The sequence below is a fragment of the Genypterus blacodes genome, unplaced genomic scaffold, assembly GCF_046128005.1.
Source record: "Genypterus blacodes isolate CSIRO-AG114 ecotype Tasmania unplaced genomic scaffold, CSIRO-AGI_Gbla_v1 ptg000015l_1, whole genome shotgun sequence".
NCBI classification, from domain to species: domain Eukaryota; kingdom Metazoa; phylum Chordata; class Actinopteri; order Ophidiiformes; family Ophidiidae; genus Genypterus; species Genypterus blacodes.
In genome coordinates, this window is record NW_027466829.1 from 6,760,001 (window position 1) to 6,784,559 (window position 24,559).

The 24,559-nt window shown below is 48.7% G+C and overlaps 3 protein-coding genes and 1 non-coding gene across 5 annotated transcripts in view; 1 reads left to right on the top strand and 3 right to left on the bottom strand.

The window, feature by feature from the left end:
• Positions 1 to 2,036, bottom strand: part of znrf1 (zinc and ring finger 1) — a 23,918-nt gene extending 21,882 nt beyond the window's left edge. The window contains exon 1 of the mRNA XM_076169398.1: positions 984 to 2,036. Within this exon, the coding sequence (XP_076025513.1) occupies positions 984 to 1,377 (394 nt within the window). The 5' untranslated portion in view covers positions 1,378 to 2,036. The remainder of the gene's footprint in view (positions 1 to 983) is intronic.
• A 1,471-nt stretch (positions 2,037 to 3,507) lies between these two features.
• Positions 3,508 to 8,301, bottom strand: ldhd (lactate dehydrogenase D). The gene is made up of 11 exons (XM_076139674.1): positions 8,130 to 8,301; positions 7,288 to 7,400; positions 7,063 to 7,204; positions 6,833 to 6,974; positions 6,505 to 6,664; positions 6,188 to 6,387; positions 5,983 to 6,111; positions 5,617 to 5,744; positions 4,973 to 5,063; positions 4,743 to 4,854; positions 3,508 to 4,645 (listed from the first exon to the last, which is right to left on the bottom strand). Exons 1-11 carry the CDS (start codon positions 8,193 to 8,195, stop codon positions 4,474 to 4,476), a joined length of 1,455 nt encoding a protein of 484 aa, XP_075995789.1. The 5' UTR covers positions 8,196 to 8,301; the 3' UTR covers positions 3,508 to 4,473.
• Positions 7,873 to 7,955, bottom strand: trnal-cag (transfer RNA leucine (anticodon CAG)). The gene has a single exon. It is a non-coding gene; the product is annotated as a tRNA-Leu (tRNA).
• A 91-nt stretch (positions 8,302 to 8,392) lies between the features above and the next one.
• On the top strand, positions 8,393 to 11,130 carry LOC142989983 (protein FAM169B-like). 2 transcript variants are annotated; one of them, XM_076139678.1, is made up of 7 exons: positions 8,393 to 8,551; positions 9,290 to 9,458; positions 9,598 to 9,700; positions 9,787 to 9,872; positions 9,989 to 10,151; positions 10,487 to 10,669; positions 10,779 to 11,130. In XM_076139678.1, the coding sequence occupies exons 2-7, from the start codon at positions 9,336 to 9,338 to the stop codon at positions 10,913 to 10,915; spliced, it is 795 nt and encodes a 264-aa protein (XP_075995793.1). In that variant the 5' UTR covers positions 8,393 to 8,551; positions 9,290 to 9,335; the 3' UTR covers positions 10,916 to 11,130. The 2 variants fall into 2 exon arrangements, with proteins under 2 accessions (XP_075995793.1, XP_075995802.1); XM_076139687.1 differs by lacking the exon at positions 8,393 to 8,551 and adding an exon at positions 8,575 to 8,685.
• Positions 11,131 to 24,559: the final 13,429 nt, after the last annotated feature.

A 24,559-nucleotide genomic window follows, 5' to 3' on the forward strand; every position in this document is an offset into this window, starting at 1 on the left:
CTGATCCAGGCTCCAGATCAGTCTGATCAACCAAACTACTCACATTCTGTTCATCACATTGTTCTTTTTTAAATAAAAAAGCTCAGGATCTGTAGTTATTTATTCTCTCAGCGTTTCGTTATTTTTCCCTGAATGTGTTTGGTTTCTTCACAGATTGATTCTGGTTTGAGTTGTTGTTATAAATCTTCACTTTTTCTCTTATTGTTTGTTATTGTTGCCTGTTTTCTTTACGCCTGCATGAAGACAAACTGGGTCTCTTATCTGTTATTTGATCACATATCGTGTTTTGTTGTTTGTTACTTCTGCAAATAAATAAATAAAACTAACAAGAAAATAACAAGAAAAGAATCCTTTTGCAGACCTTCTTCGGGGGTTAGGGTTGTCTTTAGCTATTATCAAACATTTTATCGATGAAATTATTCCCCCAATAATGAATGAACCAATACTAAAAAATCAGTTCAAAGTTCATATTGTGACGATATGAGTTACATTTCTGAATGGACTGTTTGTTGCATGAAAGCATCAAACTCTGCTCTGTCACATCACAGTGTCACACACACGCACACACACACACACACACACACACACACACACACTCATTCTGCCTCATTGTGTATTTACTCTCTTTCTTACAGGTTATCAAACTGAATCAGAGCCACATTGGAGTCACCCAGCAGCCGCAGGTAAACAAGGTGTGTGTCTGTGTGGGTACGTGCAGATGTGACCGTTGATTGTGTTGTTTCTCCTTACTGTTAATCCTTCAGCATCACAAATCCTGCTGTGTGTGTGTGTGTGTGTGTGTGTGTGTGTGTGTGTGTGTGTGTGTGTGTGTGTGTGTGTTTGTGTGTGTGTGTGAGACAGCCAAATGTCCACCCCGTAGCATTAAAATCCCTCTATTCATTTTTGTACATGCGGATATTAATACAGGTATAAGGGTGTGTGAGTGTGTGTGTGTGTGTGTGTGTGTGTGTGTCCGCCCTTACCGCTGTGTGCGCTGAACCAGCGGGGTGCAATGTGCAGGGGCAAGGTGTCAGCCAGCGACCCCCGGGACCCCAGATAGAGCACCCCGTCCGTGTGGTGCCCCCCGCCCCCTGTGTCCTGGTAGCCGGTACCGTGGGGGGCGGCGGTTGTTCCCCCTGACCCCCCTCCGGCTCGGTCCGTGTCCGTCCCTCTGGGGGTGTAGAATCCGAAGGGCACGGCGGGGCTGTGCTCGATGCCCATCCCGGCTACGGAGCTCACCGAGCGGCTCCGCAGGCCCATGGTGCCGCTCGGTCGGTAGTGGCCAAAGTGGGCCGAGGGTGGCACCGCGCTGTCATCCGTGGAGACACCGGGGAAAGCACCCCGGGGCCGGCCCGCCGTGCTCTGCTTTCCCCCCATCCAAAGCGGGAGACAGCTGGGTGGGGGTTCTCGGGGAAAACAGGCGGGGGCTCGGGTCCGGAGAGCCGTCGCAGGCTGTCGCCCCCCTCCCCTCTCTCCTGGCGGTCTCTCGGCCTGCCTGCCTGTCTGTCTGTCCGTGTGTCTCGGCGGGCTCGTCAGCTCAGACTCTCCGCAGACGCAACAGCCCGTCTCCCTGCTGAGCGGAACATGAGCAGCACCGCAGACAGAACCGACACGACCAGGGGACGGCGGCCGGCGAGCTGAATGACGCCGAAAGCCGCGCAACGACACACGGCAGATGCACGGCGCGTCCCTCCCTTCGCTGTCCCGGGTAATTAACACCGGCGTGTCATTGCAGGCGGGACGCGGCAGCAACACGTCTCTCTCCCGCCCGGCCCGGATCACAGCGGCGCCGCAGCGTTCACTCCGCTGAGCTCACACATCGTGACAACTGTTGCTGTCTGTCTGCCGCCGAGACCTGCGGTGTGTCTGTGCCCGGTGACGCCGCTGCCGTCACCGCGCTGTCTGTCCGCTACGGCCGCTGGTTCCCACAGTAGCGCTCTCTTTCTCTCTCTCTCTTTTCCCGGAGATCGGGGTCACAGTGAGCCGCTCCCCTGCGCTCAGATCGGCGCTCCGCTCCTCTCCGCTCCGCCGCCGCCGCTGTTGTGCTGCTGCTGCCTGCTGGCCAGACAATGGAGGCGCCCAGTGCGCAGACTCGCAGGCAGCGGGAGGACGCAGTTTGTTTACTTGTTGTTTTGGTTTACTGTCGGAAATGACTCCAGCTGATGGAGACTGAAGCGATGCCTCGAATTTTTCAGAGATTTCCATCTTTAAATTTTGGCGTTAATGCAGTAAATATTTCAAACGTGTTGGTATTTCTAAGGAGTTTAAGCAGTTTTAAGTTCTGCTACATTAGGTCCTGCTGTATTGTTATTATAGTTCTGTGTTTTATCCGTTTTGGCACAAAGTTCTCATCTCCACATCATCATCATCATCATCATCATCATCATCTTCGTCATCTTCGTCATCATCATCATCATCATCTTAATCTTCATCATATTCATTATTATCATCATCATCATCATCATCATCATCACAAACCAGTTACACGTCAGATTTTGGGAATAAATAATTTAGCCTGGGATTCTTCAACCACAGGTATGAATGTCTGGGCTCTATGATTGTGTGTTGTGTGTGTGTGTTGTATTGTTATTGTTCCCTTTGTACCTCACAGTAACTCCTAATTCTGTGGAGACCTCCGCCCATCTAAGTTCTTCTTCTACTATCTGTCCTGCACAACATCCTCTCAGCTCCTTCATCACACGAGCTGCAGACTGATGAGAGAAGACACCCGGAAGTTACTATAGGATAGAGATCCATGACAACATACAGAGGGTTCAGGGTCAAAGGTCAGAGGTGAACATATTTGTATCTAAATCCAGGTTTTACCACAGTCAGGGTGTCTATTGGCTGTCAGACCTGCAATGCCTGTGTCCTCGTCCCTGATTGGCTGCAGGCCTCCAGCCAGCCTTCATCATGTTCTCATCATCATGTTAAGCACTGATTTCTCCACCATATGTTCAGTATTTGGGATTGCTGGTGTTCACATTTGGTTTAGGATTACTTGGTTAAATCTCATCCTGTCTGTGTGTGTGTGTGTGTGTGTGTGTGTGCGCGTGTGTGTGTGTAATCAGGCTGATTTGTTGGCGTTGTTTCTCTGCAGTAACACATCCAGTCTTGCATTGTCCTCTTGGCCTCTCTACCCAATAAGGCAAACTATGGCAGAGTGCTTCGTGCAATAGGTGTTAATCTATCCTCTGATAATGACAGCAGGCCTATAAATGGTCACCTGGCTCCTCCTCAGGCATGCAAACACACGCACGCACGCACACTAACACACACTCTCACACACACACACTCAAATCAAATGGTTATACTGCCATTATAAGACCAAAGGGAGCAGAGTTCTTCCTCCTTCCAGGCTTTGATGTCTTATCTGAGGTAACTGAATGTTTTCACAGAAATGGAAAACAGGCAATAACAAACACACTGTAAGGATTAATAACGGTGTGGGGCAGGGTGTCAGATACACTCATACAGTTTTTTAAAGCAATAACAAAAGGAGGAGAAACTTTACATTCATGACACGGAGGAGAAAATGCACATCCTCTGTTTTTCCAATTTTTCTTTGCATTGAATTTGGATTTGGTTTGATGTAAAGCTGCTTAGTCACCAAACATTACATCATCATGTTGGTGTAAGAGCGGGGGAATTTTCCATAACTTGAATAAAAGACACAGAGAAAGAAAGATCACGTTGATATTTTATTTTCGTAATGTCTATTCTGCATCATCGGTTCACATTTGGAGCATGATTGAATTGAAACCAAAGCATTTCATTCACAGCCAAATCAGTCCCATGACGTGCTGAAGCCCACACGCGGCTCACATCACAGCTTTGTGTTGATTTGAGTCTGACCCCTTGTGGCCGAAAGCTTCCACTGCAGCTGTAATAATCGAAATCAAACTCATCGTCGCTTCACTCCTGCTCTCTGCATCACAAATAAAGACAGTTGTGATTTTGCCAATGCTTCACAGTAACAACAACATCTTCCTCCTGTATGACACACAGACAAACTCACAGTCTGTCCTTCCTCCTCCTCCTCCTCATCGTCCATAACAACCTGGATAACAAACAAATGCACTCTGGCTTTCTCTAACTCTGAAGCAGATTTGGTTTGAACAGAACAGCAGCATGTAGAGGAGCCAATCAGCCAATCAGAGCCGTGGCTAATTTGCATAGTGTCAACAAACATCTCACTCTCTAAAATGAGAGTGAGATATCCTTTAAATAAACTACAAGTCCAAAATATTTATGAATTCAAATCAATTCATTTAACTCATTAAAGGAATTATTTATGAATCACTACAAACAATCAATTCATTAATCATCACCATCATCATCATCAACATCAAGTGTTCTGTATCTCATAGCTTCGGCAGTGTTCAGTCTCTTTCCACACTGTGACACACACACACACACACACACACACACACACACACACACACACACACACACACACACACACGTTGGCATTCACAGCTGCAGAACCTTCCCAGGGTTCATCAGGTTCTTGGGGTCCAAGGTGGTCTTGAGCATCTGCATGAGCTGGACGGCGGCCGGTCCCATCTCCTCCCGCAGCAGCGCCCTCTTCCCTAAGCCCACGCCGTGCTCGCCTGTACACGTGCCGTCCATGCTCAGCGCTCGCCTGCCAGGGAACACACACACACACACCAACATGTTCACGCAGGGAAGGAAGGAGGAGAGCTTCAGATACGCAGCAGCAGACAGCAGACAGCAGATACCTGGCCAGTCTGTCAGTGAAGAGCTGGACCCTGTGCAGCTCCTCCTGGTCCTCTGGGTCCATCACCATGATGCAGTGGAAGTTTCCATCGCCCACGTGACCGGCGATCGGCCCTGAGCGCAGACAGAGAGCAAACAACTTTATACAAGACAATTCATCCTCTCACTTCCTTTCCTTAGGACACAGAGAAGTAGAAGAAGAAGAGGAGGAGGAAGAAGAGGAGCTCCTCACCGGTCAGGCTGTTCTCAAGCAGGTCCTCTTTTGTCTCCACCAGGATTTGAGGCAGTCGGGAGACAGGGACACACACATCTGTGGAATAGGCCTGTGAGAGACACACACACACACACACACACACACACACAGGCACAGGAAAGATAGAGTCACAACACTGGATCTGAGTGGAGTCTCTGTCTTTTACAGTCGGTGAGGGTTGGAAGCGTTAACGATCGTCTGAGGTGTTTGTGGCGTCACTGAAGGCAGCATGAGGAAGACGTTTATATGATGCCTTCACCGCACAGCAAAGTGTCACATTACAGCCCATCATCACATTTGAGGTCACAGTTGAGGTCTAATGAGCAAACCTGACACACACACACACACACACACAAACACACACACACACACACACACACACACACACACACACACAGTATCCCTCCTCCTTCCTCCTCTTCATCCAGAGGAGCTCGGCTGCAGCTTGTATCTGTAAAAGCTGGATCAATCAGTTTTCATACGTACAAACCCAGAGACACTTCCACCGCCTGAACACGACAGGCTGACAGACGTGTGACAGGTCGACAGACGTGTGACAGGTCGACAGACGTGTGACAGGTCGACAGACGTGTGACAGGTTGACAGACATGCAGACTGCTCACCGTGCTTCCTGGTCTGAGAGCCAGAGAGGCGTACCAGGCGTCATGGCGAGCTTTCCACAGGAGGCCCCGGGTCTCTGCATCTCGAGCCCACTGGAAGTCTGAACCGCCATTACTCTGAGTGATCTCTTCTGCAAACACACGCACGCATACACACACACACACACACACACACACGATTCAGACCTCAGTGAGTTGTGTCATTGTGTAGATGTGTGTTGTGTTTCTCTTCAGGTCTGCAGGTCTCTGATGGACCCTGATAGATCCATCAACGCGTGTCAAAGCCTCTAAAGCTCCTCTACATGAAGATAGAGGTTGAGTTAGATTCACACATGTTGACCTCCGACCTCTGACCTTGGCCTCACACACCTGCTGTGGTCACTTGTTCCTCCAGGCTTCGCTCAGAGCCGTGAAACTCCAGGAAGAGAGTCGGGCTCACGGGGTAAGAGAGGGCGTTGAACCTGTTGCACGCGTCGATCATCACATCGTCTAGAAACTCTGGATCACACACACACACACTTGAAAACAGGTTTAAACCAGACCACCAGGCGTCCCTCTCTGTCTCCGTCCTCACCGATGCGAGCGATGGGGACGCCCGTCTGCAGGATCTGCACCGTGCTGTCCACAGCAGCCTGGACGGAGGGGAAGGAGCAGACGGCGGACACCATGGCCTCTGGGACGCCGTAGAGTCTCAGCGTGGTCTTGGTGATGATGCCCAGGGTGCCCTCCGACCCCACAAACAGGTTGGTCAGGTTGTAGCCCGCTGCTGTTTTCCTGATGGAGAGAGGAACTTGATTAATGTGTGGGCGCCCTCTGCTGGACGTCCAGAGAAACTACCGATCTGTTGTTCCCTGGTCTGATGTCTTGTTCCCTGGTGTGATCTCTTGTTACCTGGCTCTCCGGCCCTTCCCGGCCGTGTGTACGACGGTCCCGTCAGCCAGCACCACCTCCAGGTTCATGACGTTTTCTCTCATGGTGCCGTAACGCACCGCGTTGGTGCCGGATGCACTGGTGGCAGCCATTCCACACAGAGAGGCGTCGGCTCCAGGATCTGAACACAGAGACTGAAGTTACAGCAGAGAAGAAACACTACTAAACTGAAACACACCTGGCAGTCAGCATCTCATACAATACATCCTTTCTCCGTGAGAGCTGCAGTGATTAATCCAGAACATTCACAGGAAATGAGACTGAAAACCAAATCGATAACGCGACTGACCGACAGGAAACCACAGGCCTGTGTCCCTCAGGTAGGCGTTCAGGGCCTTGCGGGTCACGCCCGGCTCCACCGTCACGTCAAAGTCCTCAGGGTGGAGATCCAGGACCTGGTCCATGTTCCTGAGGCTGAAGCAGACGCCGCCCTGAGGCCAAGAAGAAGAAGAGAGAACCTCAGCGTGGTCATGATGGTGTCAGAGGTTCAGACGATGAGACGTCCTGGTGCCGGCTCACCTGCATGGCGCAGACGCCTCCCTCCAGGCCGGTGCCTGTGCCAAAGGGGATTATGGGAAGGTTGTGATGGTGGCAGATCTTTGCCAGGGCGCTGACTTCCTCCACACATCGAGGAAAGACCACCACATCGGGGGGGCGACACCTACGGGACACCACAGGACTTCAGTAGCTACAGAGCTCCATCCTGAACTCACGGATGATCGATGATGTCACAGAGCTGCTGACCTGTGCAGAGACTCGTCTTTGCCGTGTTGTTGTCTGACAGCTTCACCCACTGAGACTCCATCCTCACCACACACAGACCTGATGGCTGGGAGCACGCTGTCCAGAGAGGCAGTCTGAACACACACACACACACACACACACACACGGAGGCAGATTAACACACATACAGTGTTTCCACAGACGTGGTGCAGAGGAACAGAACCTTCAGGTAACATCTTGTCGTTGGGTTGCTGCATGCGTCCCTGCTGGAGGCTTTTCATTAAAAACTGATTTCCACCAGATTCTGTAAATTCTTTCTAACTTGCAAGGAAGTTAAAAACCTCATTGTCAGAGGTGGGATATGAACCCACGCCTCCAGGGGAAACTGCAACCTGAACGCAGCGACCCATCGGCCATCCTGCCTGCACACTAAGTTGAATACACAGACGGACGAGGGTCATATCCTGTATAAGGACAGAGACAGAGGAGGTATGGGATTCAGAGCCTTTATCTGGGCTGTGACCTGTCTGTCACCTTCAGCCTTCAAGCTGCAGTGAGTCTGACAACACAACAACACAAATGAATTAATTGAATTCAAAAGGTCAATGTCAGAAGTGGGATTCGAACCCACGCCTCCAGAGCAGACTGCGACCTGAACGCAGCGCCTTAGACCGCTCGGCCATCCTGACTGCTACAAGAGAAGGTCAGAGGGTTAGAAATCATTTCACACGGGATTGAGTTCACCATCTTTTTTCAGATAGGACTTTTTAACATTATGTTCTGGGTTCAAACTCCTCGCACATGACAGAGCTGTTATGAGTTCACACACATACGCACACGCACACACACAGCTGTGCACTCACACTTCCTGTGTGGATATCGCGGCGGCGGAGCAACCGGAGGGTCGCAGGGAGGCGAGAAGACCACATGACGAGGAGAGACGCCACACACACTCACGTACACGACTGACCTAAACGAGACAGTGTTAACACGCCACTAGACGCTTCCGGTACGATTTCAGAGTAAACGCAGAGGATTTGTCGTTAGTCGTTAGTAGTTAAAGTGAGAGAGAACGTTTTGACAACGCGCGTATTTTATTTTGAAGTCCAGGTTGCGGACGTGCTGACGTCATGGCGCTGTCAGAACTGAAGTATGGCGGTGCAACCTGTTGGGACTAATGTAAACACAAGTCATGTGGTTTCAAAGCGAAAACTCAGGAAGTTCAGACGGGTTCGACCCTCAAACAACAACAACAACAAAGTGCCTCATAGTGTGGAACCTTTAAGTGAGTGAATGAAGCCGAATGTTTGATCTGAAGTTCCTCCTTCCGGGCGGGTGGAGTGAAACTGAACGTCACGTGATGACGTTATTAGGCCGCTTTAGCAGGGGGCGCGCGCATCAGACACTGGAGTTGTTATGGTGAAGTTTGGACCCAAAATGTCGCCTCTGTGTAAACGGAGTCGCTTCCGCTTGTGTTACATTCATGCCGAATTTACCAGAAGGCTCGAAAGTTTTGTCTCTCTATAGATTTAAGTGTCGTTAATGTTCCATTTTATGGTAAAATAACCGCGGAAAATCAATGTTCTTATCTGTGAGGGCAGTCTGGTGTTAGGAAGGTCAAAGGTCAGGGTTTAGGTTTATTTACTTTATGTAGAAGTGCGTATTTACACATTCAAGTCTCTTTTTAACCGTTGAATCATTATCATTAAATTACTAAATGTAAATTAAAGGGTTTGCCTGCTATAATCACGTCATTATCAATTCACTAATACAAACTGAATTTAAATTCTATTGTTACTTCTTACAACAATAATATGGTCTCAAATAAGGAATCTGTGACTAATTAGAGCCCATTAAGAGCCACAAGTATCCTATACCTGTAGTCTAATGGTTCTAAGATACGTCTTCTGTACCTGGAGACTCTTTGTTTTGGTCCCTAATGAGGAATAAATGCTTGTGTCCCTGATTTCTGACTGATGTGTACAAACTAGGAGCAAACATTCATAATGCAGATCTTGTGCAGGTCCTGTGCTGTGCCTGTTGGGGGCTGAAGTGATCTGTTTGCTGCCATGTATCCTGTGGACCTGCCTGCCGTGGAGCTCAGTGATCTGACCTCAGCCTGTGAGCAGCGCCTCTCTGCTCTGGAGGCTGCAGCTCACAGTGCAGACTGGTTTGAGTCAGAGCTCACAAAGGTACCGTCACTTTGTCACCACCCCCCAGGTGATGTTGTGATTTATTTAGGCTCTGTGGGTTTGAATTCAAGTTCAGAGCACGACCACTGTAATGGGATGGAACCCACGGGACTGACAGATGTTTCCTCTGCTTGCTCAGGTCGCCATCACCAGAAACAACGTGAGCAGGTTGAAGCTGTTTGAAGACGACCAACCTGACTGTACTCTGCTGGGTTTACACACTCCTGATGATAACACACAAGGTCTGCAACTGTATGCACACACAGACGCAAGCATCCACACACACATGCACTCACACACACAGACTTTCTTCTTCTCTGCCTCCCAGTGATGGCGTTGTACCTGCACGGGTCGTGGTGGTGTGTGCACGATGTTTTACGGACAGCCACTGAATCCAGATCCGGCCTGGTGTTGGTAATCTTACTCACAGATTTGTTTGCATGTCACTGACACGACAACAGACTGATGGAGAGGTGACGAAGTGTGTGTGTGTGTGTGTGTGTGTGTGTGTGTGTGTGTGTTCTGAACAGGTGCAGTCGCTCATGGAGAGGGTGGCTGTGTTCGTGCTGAGTCAGCTGCTGGAGAGGCCGGCACAGGATCAGGTCCTGTTCTCACCTCACCCCCGCAACGAGCTCGCCAAGATGTTGTGGAGAGGCGGCCAGGCGGTGGGCTTCTACACCGTCAAGCAGAGAGGTAGGACGAAGATGAGCATGAGAAGGAGGAGGAGGAGGAGGAGGAGGAGGACGAAGACCAATGAAAAGAAATGGATCTAAAGTGAGCTTGTATAGAAGTTCTGACACCATAGAAATAGAACATGTGTGCTTTTATTTACCTGAAGTTCACTGGATTTTCCATTAGATGGCAGCAGAACACAGATCAGGCTGTGAGCTCCACATCACCTGGCCTCCCCTTGATGCCTTGACCTCCTTTCTGCTGCTCATTTACATTGTGGATGCATCACAGCGACCTCGCAGTAACATGGAGTGTAACTGAGGTGTATCATCTCCTCCTGGCCCGCTGTGTTTCAGGCCGTCTGTGTGGCCGATGGAGCGCTCAGTCTTACCTGCTGCCTGTGCTGGACACAGTGATGGTGAGGAGGCGCTGGAGGAGGAGGGGCCTGGGCCTCCTCATGCTGGGAGACTTCTGCTCCTCCTTCCCCGACGATGAGATGCTGGGGGTCAGCACGCCACTATCGCCCAGCATGGCTGCAGGTCAGTGAGGAGGATGGACACACTCACACACTCTCTCTCTCTCTCTCTCTGAATCATTTGTATTTGACTGGTGGAGCCCATATGAGGTAACGTCTTCCTCTGTGCCCAGTGTGCAGGAAGTTCCTGCAGCATCACGAGGAGCAGCGTGAGCGTCTGTACGAGGTCGACGCCCCCGGTGGTTGGACTCAACGCAGAAACATCTGGCTCGGCCTCCAGCTGGGGCGCTACTCCCTCTGTGAAGACTAAAGGCGTGGCCTGATGAGGCTCTCTGAGCATCGATCGTCTTTACATCCTGACATCAGTCTGTGTGTCTCACCAGCCGGAGGTGAAGTTCCTGCTGCATCATGATCTGCTGCCTTTCCTCCAGCAGGTCAGATGTTTGCCTCTGCTTTGTTTACATTCCACGAGTGCATTATAAATGTGTGTGCTGTATAAATAAAGAGGATCTCAAACACACTGAACGCTGCTTCATCTGGGTGTTGGATTATTATGGATTATGGATTTGCATTCATTCAACAAAGCAAACGCTGAGTTTACCACCAGATCTCCAAACAATAGAACAACGGCACAGCAGTAACACCACAGCTGAACTGTGTGTGTGTGTGTGTGTGTGTGTGTGTGTGTGTGTGCGTGTGTGCGTGTGTGTGTGTGTGTGTTTGTGTGTGTGTGTGAAACCTGTAAACACACAATCACAGTCTGCATTCCCCTTGGATTCAACAGGATGTGCAGCCAATTAGGTTATTGTCTTCGAGGTCAAGGGTCATGGAGAGCAGCGTTCTTGGCCGCCCATCAGACGGCAGCGAGTCTCACAGGCAGGCGAGAGACGCACGGCACGATCCGCGTCTTTGTCGCTGGAGTGTTTCCACCGAGAGCCAGCTGAACATCTGCCGCTCCAGTTAATCACCGTGGAAACGCTCCAGGGGGGAGAAGAAGAGCGGTGGGGTGGATGAAGAGGTGCAGTGCGTTGACTCCACATCGCCCCCTGCTGCTCGGCGAGAGAATGTTGTGGTTTCCTGTGGAATAAGCTAGAATCTACGATGGCATCATCCCAGGAAACACACAGATCGTGTTTATGTATGAAGACAGAATCATCACATACGTGTTCTTTACCTCACTGACGTATTTAGATCAGTAAAGAGGCGTGAGAGAAGATAAACATACACACACGTGAGTTCATGTATATAAAGCAGATGTCTCTCATGTTCTTACTGTATGCAAACAAACGCAACAAGCCAGCGCCAAATAAGCCGTTTACACTCAAATACTGAGTGAGTGAGTAAATGTACGCCTATGTGCTGCAGTAATTAAATGTAAAGCGTGTTTAGCGTGTAAGTGGAACGTTAGAGCGTGTAATCCCCAACTGTACACACACGCACACACACACACACACATCAAAGGCTCTGATGGCGGCTGCTGCATGTCACGTCTCATGTATGGACGCTTATCTCTCTCTCTCTCTCCCTCTCTCTCTCTCTCTCTCTCTCTCTTATCACACTCATGCCTAAGCAGAGTTTAATTACTGTTCCCATCCTTCGTCCCGACCTGCAGCTCTCCGGTCCTCCTACATTCTGCTGATTTGTAGTCTCAGCGTGTTCACGTGTGTTTGTTCGCTCTGTCACTGGGAGCTTCAGGAGAGAAACCAGTTCAACCAGCAAACCAAGCAGCCGTCCTGATGGAGGACAGACAGCGTTACCATAGAGATGAACCTGTCAGTGCTGGGGAACATGTGACCTTACCTGGTGAAGTTCTGCTGCCTTCTGGTCCAGAGTCCAGCAGACCTGCAGGTTTACTTTTTCTTCTTCTTCTTCTATTAAATTCGCTTTTTTTTGTCTTTTTGGTTCCCATAGTTACTGTATCAGACTCCAGACACACTGTCAAATTTCTTTCATCTGTCCCTGAATGTCACACCTGAGTTGGAGCGAGGAACCTTCTGATTGCTTGGCGAGTGCTCTACCACCCCGACCTATGCCATGACCTCTCGTGACCCCGAGCCCTTAATGACCTCATACTGTGACTCTATACTGACACTTCCACTGAAACAAGCTCAGGATTCCTTCCTCAGCAGAGCTTCACACTTCGTCTCTACCTCCTCTGTAAATATCAGCACCTGACATCACTTTGGCTCTGCAGTCGCTCTTGGCGGTGAAAGTGCCTGAGCGTGGTAGAGGGGCAGAGTGGAGGAGCGGCTCTGCCTAATGAGGCTCCCTCTTCAGCGAAGGTTAAGTGGCGCTCTGGAACACGCAGCAGGTCTCCTCTGCTCTGTGTGGGCGAGCAGGCCGACGCTCTCAGGCTCCACGGGGGAAATCAAACCGCCAACACGCCCGCCGCAGTTTAACCTCTGAACTCGGGGTTTGCAGTGATGAGGTTTGATCGGTGTGACGGGAAATTCCGAGGAAGAGGAGGAGGAGGAGGAAGAGCAACAGGCTCATGTCAGGATGGAGAGAAGATTACAGACAAACTAATAAGAAAAGAAAGATGTAAAGACTGAAACCCTGTGGAGCTCCTGGCTCGGAAGAAAAAGACCGGGCGAGTGAGGCTGAGGAGCGTTTCCACGGCAACCGGGAGGCCTCGCCGATCGGAGCCTGAAGTCTGATCTGCCTGAAGTGAATCTGAAATATCTGACGATGATGTAACACTTAAATGTTAGGGCAGGCAGACAGGAAATAAAGCTCGTCTCACACACACACACACACACACACACACACACACACACACACACACACACACACACACACACACACACGTGATGTGCCTGTCTGACAGTGTGATGGTTTGTCCCCACGTTTTTGTTATTCGTGTTGGTTTGGTTGTGTGCGGCTGAACCGAGTGGGCGTGGTCTCAGTTCCTATAGTAACCCTTACACCGCAACCAGCAGGAGGGTCCCGGCCCCCCGCTGGTGCATCGGCAACCAGCAGGACACCTTTTCATCAGGAAGGGTGATTATTCTTAGGATTGTAGTTGTACAAGCACACACACCTCACACACCTTACACACACACACACACACTCAATCACACACACACACACAGACTCACGCAGTCGCTCACACATACACACATACAGACTCACACACTCACACTCACACACACAGACTCACACACTCACACACACTCACACACAGACTCACACTCACACACACTCACACACAGACTCACACTCACACATGCAGTTTCACACTCACACACAGTCTCACACACTCACGCACAGACTCACACACACAGTCTCACAAACTCACACACAGACTCACACACACAGTCTCACACTTACACACAGTCCCACACACTCACGCGCAGACTCACAGACACAGTCTCACAAACTCACACACAGACTCACACACTCACTCACACACTCACTGCAGCAGAATCTGACCAAATCCAGCCCAAAATGTGTTGATGATGTGAATCAGGCGTCACATCGTCCAGCCCTTATCTGCTACTCATAATGTGTGTGTTGTTTCAGGGATATGAGCTTGTGTGTGTGTTCGTGTGTGTGTGTGTGATGGGACACCTCTTGAGTAATCTCTGGACAGGAAAGCTTCATTTCCTGTGCAGGCCTCACATAATTACCAGCCCAGACTGTTTGTGTCGTGTGTGTAATGTGGTTTGGCTCATTACGTTTCTTCTTCTCTCTTTTTCTTCAGTTTTTAACAATGTTTCGCTCTCAGCACGACATCAATCTGCCCGACACTGAGCGAGTCGTTCACGTCGTCGCATTTCACAAGGTCAACATTACATCACCCAAATCTATCTCAATTAAAAGTCAAACTACTTTAACAGACACAGAGAGAAGTACTGTGACACACACACACACACACACACACGGGTATTATATAAGATGCTGAGTGCAGCCTGAGCTCCTCCTGCGCATTGACGTTCGTGCGGCTCAGTCTGAGTAATGACCTGAATGACAACAGGACACATTAGCTCCTGATTTGATTTCGTGTTCATGTAAACACTTCCATGGGAATTTCCAATTGGATTGAAGAAACTAAGTGGCTCACGTCAGCGAGAGGCCGTCTTTGTCTCTCATCTTTGTCTTCCTCTCTGCAGCGGAACATCTTCACGTCTTCTGTGTTCCTCTCCGCTGCCTCCTATGTGGGACACGTATGGGACGTGTGTGAGTCCTGCCTGATGCTACGTGTTTCCATCACAGTCGTATCGTTGCCACATTTAAGGAAATGTATCTTCTTAAGTTAAATGGAGAAACATTTGTAAGATACGACTCATAACAACACAGAGAATCCTGTGAGGGATTCAAGTTGTTCAGCTTCCATTTTCTAATAACGGAGAGACAAATGCTGCATTCACGTCACACACGTAGGATCTAAAGGCGGTAAACAAACACACGGCACTGTAATAACAGGGAGGGCTCGTCTGATGTGGCAACACGGCCCTGGAGCCATAAAAAATCAATTTATACACACACCGATATTTACTCTGAAGATAATCAGTCCTGACTCACTGCACTTCATTTAGGCTTCCATTAAAATGTAGAGTTTCATATGGCAGAGCAGCAGCAACAACAGCAGAGGCCCGGAGACCTTCAGGGGCCCACAGACCTTCAGGGGCCCACAGAACTTCAGGGATCCACAGACCTTCAGGGGCCCACAGAACTTCAGGGGCCCACAGACCTTCAGGGGTCCACAGAACTTCAGGGGTCCACAGAACTTCAGGGGCCCACAGACCTTCAGGGGTCCACAGAACTTCAGGGGTCCACAGAACTTCAGGGGCCCACAGACCTTCAGGGGTCCACAGACCTTCAAGGGTCCACAGAACTTCAGGGGCCCACAGACCTTCAGGGGCCCACAGACCTTGTGGGCCGCTATTTGCTCGTCCCGTTCTCTCTCTCTGGAGAAATTACCGTCTGATAAATCAGCTGTTGTTCCAATTAGACTCAGACAATTTCACTTCACCTTCCCCCCCCTCATCAGGAGCTGTTTGTACGTTTCCCTGATCCTTCCTCCCTGAGGCCCTGTGGAGCCTCATCCATATACATTTGTTCTTCATAATCATCTAAATGGTCATTGAGCGCCGGAGGCACGTCTTCGCTGAAGCGGTGGCGTTTCGCAGCTCTGAGGCTCCGCCGGTCGACGGCGTGAGGTGACGATGAAGACGAGGGTGAGCAGATGTTTCATTTATGTAATACCTCACAGCTGACGTGAGCTGACGTCCTTCAGTCTGTTTGTGTTGAGAGAAGCGAGCTGTCAAAGATCTCACAGGTTTCAGTGGATCTGGGACGAAGCTGCTGCGAGGTAAACATTCACATTTATTACTTCCTGTACGTCAAACACTCACAGAGCCAAGGTGAAATGCAAACACACAAACATATTGCAGTCTCTTAGTAAATATCATGGATCACTCAGACCCACTAAGACCCCCAAGGCACCACGAGACCTTCAAGTTCTGACAGACCACGTTGCAGTCTGGCAACCAAAGACAGGCGAAGATAAAGAACTTAGAGTGCAGAGAGCCACCGTAGAAGAAGAGCAGAACACATAATCAGGGAAAGAAAATTAAATCCAGTTGCCCAAACATGCAAATTGAATTCACATCCGGTGGCAAATTTATTCCATCAAATAACAGAATTAATTACAAACCCCCAACTGACATTTCTGCCTCTCACAGCGGCAATAATCATTTATATTCCTGTGAACAACAAGCAGAGATAGATGAAGGTTTTACCCCTGCGGCCTTGTTTTATACGCTCACTTAGAAACATGGAAGCTGCTCTCTGCTGCTCTTACACCACTCACGTTCTGCCATCCTTCACCATCATGGAACTCTGTCACGTGTCTGTGAAGTCGTCTGGTTTCTCTCATGAACACTCTTCCTCTCTTTCTGAACCAAACTCAACACAACGCCACCACCGTCTCCTTCACTCATTTGTCCCCCTGCAGCTGCTTCAGTCTGACCCTAAACCTGGTTCTCCTCTCTGATCAGCTCAGTGTTTACGTCCAAACATGCTCCTGATACATAGGCATGACCTCATTAACACGCTCACTGTGATTGGCTGTCACAGATAACGCCACGGTGACACACGGAGGAGATTCAGCCCCGCAGGAGAAGTTAGAAGAAGAGTCAGGTCAAGGTTCATGTCCCCAGGAAGAAAGAGAGAAACTAGATCACAGAGGCATAAATGTAGTAGTATTAGAAAGTTAACAGTTAACTTATAAATATACTTAAGTGGAGTACTTGAGTAAACACACTTTGTTACCCCCCCCCCCACACACACACACACCTGTCTGTTGGAGTTGTTCATCTTCTCCTGTGTGTTTAATCGATTGTGTGTGTGTGTGTGTGTGTGTGTGTGTGTGTGCGTGCGCTGCCTTCTTATCTCTCTCCGACGCCCCCAAACATAAATGCATAACTGATAGCAGCATTTTTCCGAGGCAGGTGTTAACCCAGACGCTTTTCCCTTATCTGTGTTTGTTAATTAACCCGCTGAGGACGAGCACAGATCAAACACTGGACAGGGAGCAGAGACGAGCAGCGAGGAGCAGCGAGGAGCAGCGAGGAGCAGCGAGGAGCAGCGAGGAGCAGCGAGGAGCAGGGAGGAGCAGGGAGCTCAACAAGTCTCAAATCCAAATCCCAAGTCTAAGTCCAGGTCACAAGTCCTAGTCTTAAATCCAAGTCTATGTTTCAAGTCCAAGTCTCAAGTCTAAGTCTCAAAAAGTGGACTCTCCATACTAAAAAAACCTTGTCTCTCCAATTTAGAAGCTTCACTGTTTTGCATGAATGAGGCCCAGACTGTTTTTATACTCTGACTCACTTTACTCATACTTTGACTCTGACCTCTGATGCAGGTCTGCTGTGTTTGTGCTCCAGGACAGCTGGGGTCTCTTATCTTTTTCCAGGTGTTATCATATGTGGAGCCTCTGTTTGGAGGCCGGAATATCAAGCTGCACAAACCAACTTCCTTTAAAGAAACAAACTAAATATCAACCATCCAAACTCAGGTCCTGATTGACTGACAGGCTCTGACCTTCAAACCTGCCTTCCATCCTCTCACAACTAAGAGGATAGGAATTGATATGCAGTGTTGATAAGCACTGAAACCTAACAGCTTTATTTAATTATACTTTGAATCTTTCATCCTGAGAGTAGCCTGACAGAATAAACACAGAGGAGGCAAACACACTCAGGAGGGAAGTGCTTTGATTCTACATGGAGAAATGAAAAAGCAACGTCAGGGCTCTGTGTTTCTGTCCCTTTAGTGTCCATTGTGACGTCCCAGAGTGCACCATGTTCTCCAGCTGTTTCCACACAGCTTTGGCTCAAATCAGTGTCTGAGGGGTGAAAGTAGATGGAAGTTCTTGCACATACTACGACCACATCTTCTCCATCAACTCCAAAAAGCCCTGCAGGACCTGAAGACACGAGACGGTCAGGACGCTGATATCAGGACAAACCAGTTCCGGTCACCATCTGTGATTCGCCCCAGAAGGCAAGAACACACAGAATCTCTTCAGAGTGAATCCATGTTGTTTGTGATTTCACAGCGAGTCCACAAACATCAAGGGCCTCTCAAGATCCAAGAGGAAGCCGCTCTAAAGGTCATCCTCATCACGCTGGAGACAAGCTGCACACTTATTAAGTCAGATACTGGACGTTAATGAAGCTTCCTCTGACAAACCTGAGCTGTGAACAAACTAACCAGCTGTCAAAGACCTTCTTCCTTCCTCTTTCAGGATCTTCCTCTTCCTCTCAAAGCCAAGAGGAAGGACTCCTTGATGAAAGGTGGAGTCCTGCTCTCTTGACACAATGAGACGATTAAGTCCTCATCACCACACAACATGTTTGATGTCATTATAATTAAATAGGATAAGGCTTCTTCAAACAATGTGAGGAGATAATGAAACCATATAAATGTTGGATTATGGCCCATTATATCATTATACACACCACTGCAGCAGCGCTCAGAGCGTTCAATTAAAAGTCAACTCAAAACGTCAAAGAAGTTAAAACTTGATGATCTGCATTATTGTGGATTTTTGAAGTATTTAGGCTGATTTATGCTTACCGTCCCATTGTAGAGTAAAAAGTACAACTGCAACACAGCAAAAAGGCTCATAAAAGGTTAAATATTCAAGTAAAGGTGGATTTTTACAATTGTACTTGTATTTGTTGAGTAAATGTACTTAGTTACTTTGTGTTACTGCTGAACTCAGCACGCTGGGAAATGAAATCATGTTTTCACACTCACACACAGCACAGGATCCTCAGAGGCCCTCACGTCCACAGATATAGATTCGGCATCCTCTGAGTGTTAAGTTATATAAAAGCATCACACACACACACACACACACACACACACACACACACACACACACACACACTCAGAGTGTGGGAAGATCACAGTTTTGCAGGTTTCCGTTCGGTCTTCTGTGTTCCACAGCAGCACAGCAGCACAGCAGCTCTGGAACATTGTGTCTGTTTGCCGCCTTCACCCGTGTTCACCGGGATGGAGTGTGATGAGTTCATAGAGCTTATTATTCACAGGATGTACTAAAGTGCTCTTTCTGAAAAACAAGCAAGCAAATACTCAAATCCCCTCCAATGTGACTCACTCAGACTAGACACCTTGATACACACTTGAACACACTTGTTAGCTGCACCTATAAGAACCTCAGAGGTGAGGGGGGAGGACATCAACGGGGGTGGGGGGGGGGGGGGGTCTCCATTGACCTCCAGGTTGTCCTTTACATCCCATTTCCTCCTACTTGAGCGTGGGGTACATACATTTACTGTGCAGCATGGAGTCAAATGTGTCGCCCCACTGTCAACAAAGACAAACGCTTAAATGTCAACACAGTGATGTCGGATATGGAATGAGTTGCGTGGATGGCTGCTGAGCGTCGCGGCGGTCCGACTCCTGCCCCTGCCTGTCTGGTGCCAGGTTGGATCGGTGCCCGGGGCCCCTCGGATCGCTGATGGATGATGGAGGCGTCTCTGCGGTTGCCAATTAGGAAAAGGAAAAGTTCCCGGATCTTTGCTCTCCTGAATGTTTGCGTTTTGTCAAAACTTGACAACTAGAGGTGGCAGGAAGCCAGGAAACCTCCAGAGCCTCATCAGTCACAGAGCAGCGACAAGGACGGGCAAGGACAGGGACAAGACAAGAGACGGGGAAGACACAGGAAGTGTTCGCTCCAGACTGGGAGACAAAAGGGGAAACTTAAAGGTGAAGGCAGAAACCGGAACAGACACGGAAACATGCACACCAACCATGTAACGCATGAAAGCAAATCATTCTACAGTCACAGAACACAATTACCATGAACCCATCACCACCAGAGTCCAATGATTAAAAACTTGTTAGTTCGTCAGAGGAGATAAAGGCGCCTGTCACTCTGCTGAAGCTCCAGCCTGGGGGCAGAAGCTCTGAGAGGGAAACAAAGATCTGCCTCAGAGCTCAGAGCAGACAAGCAGCTCCTACATACAAGTTTAGTTATACACACATATGAATGGATCAATATAAAGCAGGAGGATCGATGTTGGATAGGTACGGTAAACAATTACACATGTGGAGTCACGTCAGATTTGTTCTTCATTAAAAATGATTGGAAGCCAGCAAAGAGTTATAAAACCAAAATATATGAGCCCTAAACAAAGCGACGTCATCCTAAAGCTCTGTTTGTAGCATGGAAGCTAAAAAATGTGTAGTTTGTTCTGAAGGAAAAGAGGAAGAGACTGGATAGGATCAGACGGGTCTCTCCTCAGGGGAGCAGGAACGTGCTTCCATGGAAAGTCCAGTCAGGTTTTCATTCTTTGCTCTCTTCGGTCGGGGCCTGCATTCGCCTGGTTAGCAAGTCACGTACAATCACACGCTTCTCCCTGCTGCTTTAAGTTTGCTGATCAATCAAAGACCCTTTTCCACCCCCCGACGCCAGTGTGGTTCCTATCCCGCTGAGGGCCGAGGGACCTGGACCCCCCCCCTGCACGCACGCTGGAGGTGTTAAGGATCTGGAATCCCTGCATGAGGCCTCGGCTACAGACTCTCTCTCTCTCTCCCTCTCTCTCATATGTTCAGATAAACGTCTTCAAATTCATTTAGGAGTCTTCCAGGCAGTCGCTTACGGCTCGTCCTTGGGCGACTGCAGACAGGATTATCTATCGCACACTTCATGGGAATCTAGAGGAGGTTTTTGATGTTCTTGGACGAGGGGGTATTTTGGAGTCACGTCTTAAAGTCTTGGACAGAAAGCAAAACGCACAAAAGCTGAGACGAATCTTAGTGAAGTGCGGAGGAAACGGGATTAAAGGGTTTGAGGGTTTGGCAGGAAGCGGCGGAAGTGGTGCCCACCAGAACCGCCTGTGCTGACTGACAGTGGAATCATGTTGCTATGGGAACAAGGCTGATGAAAAACTGAGTTGAACGTACGACAACCAGGGGATCTTTTAGGAACAAAAGAGATAAGCGGCGTCGGCATTATGACTCATTACAGGTGACGGTTGAGTTGAGTTGGCAGAGGAGTGATGGTGTGTCAGGTTATTGGCTCAGACCCTGGAGGCAAGCGTCCAACCAGAGCTTTGGTTTGATCCTTGATGCTAAATCTGCAGCGATGCCGCCCGTCGCGTTGGCGTGAGTCCAGTGTACGCCCATGTTGTTCACTTGTTCTTCTTTACGAACAAAGTGAAAGTGTGCGAAAGAAGATTTGTGCATTTTACTGCTCACAGCTCTTTTCTGTCCGATTGGCGATAAATGGAGTGAAATGATGTCACTGCCAAAAAAGACCTGTTTGAGCCACTTCCATTCAGAATTTGAGGTGTGTCGACGCACACGTGATGATGCAACACGCACACGTGATGATGCAACACGCACACGTGATGATGCAACACGCACACGTGATGACGTGACGCACACGTGATGGAAACGATGACGTCAGCTAAAGTGGAATTGTCACAACAGCAGTCTTAGTCTTCTGTTGGTGAGCAGATGAACGCTCAGAGACACAGCAGCAGCTGATAAGGTGGCAATTATCACCGTTCGCTCCTGTCATTATTTCTTTTTAGCTCGTGGACACACACACACACACACACACACTTAGTCAGACCTGCTCTTTTTGTCTCGTGGGTGTTCTTTGCGTGTTCTTTGCGTGTTCTGTGTTTTGACCTTGCTCTCTTGTTTGCTCTATTTTCGTGTTTGTATCTAATTGCAGTTTATGTCTCATTGTGAATGCTTTGTTGTTCCTGCAGGGGACAGAGTCCTCCTCATGTTCCCTCATCTTTATTCATCACATTTGAAATAAATAAATTCAATTAAATCAGTCACGTCACTCTGACACATCATTCAGAAACATTCTCGGCATTCTTACCGCCTGTTTCTGCCTTTGGGTGAAATGTTTCTCCAGCTGCTTTCCTCTTCATGTCCCTCCTCTTCATGTCCCTCCTCTTCATGTCCCTCCTCTTCATGTCCCTCCTCTCACATTTCTCCTCTCAGGTCTCTCCGCTCACATTTCTCCTCTTATGTCCTTCGTGTCCCTCCTCTCAAATCTGTCCTCTCATGTCTCTCCTCTCATGTCCCTCCTCTCATGTCTCCTCTTCATGTCCCTCCTCTCACATTTCTCCTCCTATGTCCTTCAGCATGGCGTTCTGTGATCGTTTCCCATCCCTTCTCTTTGTTTTGCTTTTGTTGGATCCCAACCAAACATTCTCTTACATTCCTTTCCTCCTCTTTCGTCGGTGAGCGTCCATTTCTCTGTACGTCTTTACATCCAAACACGCTCTTGATCATGCATATCCTCATTGACATGTTCACTGTGATTGGCTGCTGCCTTTAACGCGGCGGTGATGACATTCTGGGGGCGCCGATCAAAGCCGCGGTGACATCATGAATGAGCCAATGAAATTGGAGCATTTACCATCAACCTCTTCAACCGCATTGATTTTGGTTTTTATTTGAACTTTAGAAATGGGAATGAAAGCCACAGATCTTGAAAAGTAACATCTTCATCGTCATCATCGGCCTTCTGCTGCTGGATCGTTCCACATCTGCGTCTAAGGACGTTGTGTTCCTCTTTAAGAATGATTTGAGTGATGCTCCATGGAGGAACTCATTACATGTGGGTGCTGGTTGACCTGATGGTGGCGCTATCAGAACCACGTTAACACTATGACCTACGACGTTATAAGTCATAGAAATCTGTTCTTTTTCTATTTCTGTTATGATGCCATTCATATTTATGGATGCCAAACGTGCTGCGGCTGAGAGGTGAAGGCTTTGGATTATCCGGGCCAGAATTTAATTGAAGAATGTTGTTTAGTAAATCCGCGAGTTATTAAATCGATGCTCGAGCAGACGCGGCCCGACCGAGGCTCTTAGCGAAGAGCAGCTGCACGCCATGACAACAGGATAATGAGGATGTCTGATTGACACGCGGCCGCACACAGCATTAAGAAGAGCGTTTACAGCAGCAGCAGGTAAAAGCATTTCACATTGTTCTGTGCAATATTCGGGTTTTACTGCTTTGAATGGTGCAATATTCGTTTTTTTTTGGTTTTCTTTCTTTTGCTGAATATTTTTGAAAAAAGCATCTGGCACTACAATGAGCATCCAGCTATAGGAACATTTGTGAGATTATTTTATACAGAAGGGAAGAAAAAAAACAAGAGAAAAGAAAAAGAAGAGGAGTAAAATATATTGTAAGAATATTTCAAGGTTGAATGTGAAGATTTTATGAGTTTAAATCTACGCATGTACGCATTTGTCAGTCTTTGTGTGATTTGTTGAAAGCCTGTTATGTGACGCGACAAGACCAATGTTGCGTGACGCAGGCCTAGAAAGAAAGAGGCAGTGGCTTAGTGGGTAGAGCTTCCGCTTGAGAACCGGAGGGTTGCCGGTTCGAGGTGCCCCTGAGCAAGGCACCGAACCCTCAATTGCTCCCCCCTCTGCGAAGGGTGGTAAATGTAATGTAAGTCGCTTTGGATAAAAGCGTCAGCCAAATGACCGTAATGTAATGTAATGTAACTCAGCGGTCTGTGTCGATGTTCTACCTTCAAACCAGGAAGAACTAAATAAAGGACGAGTGAAGTGAAGTGAAGTGAAGGGAAGGGAAGGGCAGATGGGCTGTAGGAGAGATGCGTTGTTTTCTGGTTAGCGGCGGTGGAAAAACGGTCTCTTTTCATCGCTGTGTGAAGAATGAGAGCACCATCGAGTTTCTCTGACACCGTTATTTGTCCAACAGCTGCGGCGAGGCGGCGTTTAACCCCATTATGTGCTCACGCTGACAATGACAAGCCAACAGCACTCCAGGGCCATCTTCTCTGCTGAGTGTTGCTGTTGTCAAGACAAACACACTCCAGTTGGTAAACGGCTCAGAAACCCGAGTGTGCAGAGGTCCAGCCCGGTCTGAGCTTTGGAGAAACGGACGGAAAAAGGTAACAAACTCCTCTTTCTTTACCTTGAAGATAACAAATGTCTGCGTCCCGTATTTCAACCTGGATCTTCTTCAAAAAAAAGAAGAAGTCACCCCCCACACCTGTGACCATCAATGGGGTGACACAAATACTTGGGAGTCCATTTGGACAACAAACTGGACTGGTCTAAGAACGCTGAGGCTGTTTACAAGAAGGGACAGAGTCGACTCTACTTCCTGAGGAGGCTTCGATCCTTCAATGTCTGTAACACCATGCTGAGGATGTTCTACCAGTCTGTGGAGGAGAATCATGAACAATGACTCTCCCCCTCTCCACCAGGTGCTGGCCTCATACAAGAGCACCTTCAGTAACAGACTCATTCCCCCCAGGTGAACTACTGAGCGCCATAGGAAATCCTTTCTCCCTGTGGCCATTGGACTCTTTAATAAAGCTACCTCGGGTCGAGGTGGGACGGTGGGGACATAGGGATCTGAGCCCCCCCCCTCCCAACCTGCTTCACTGTCACTTATAGTATATTG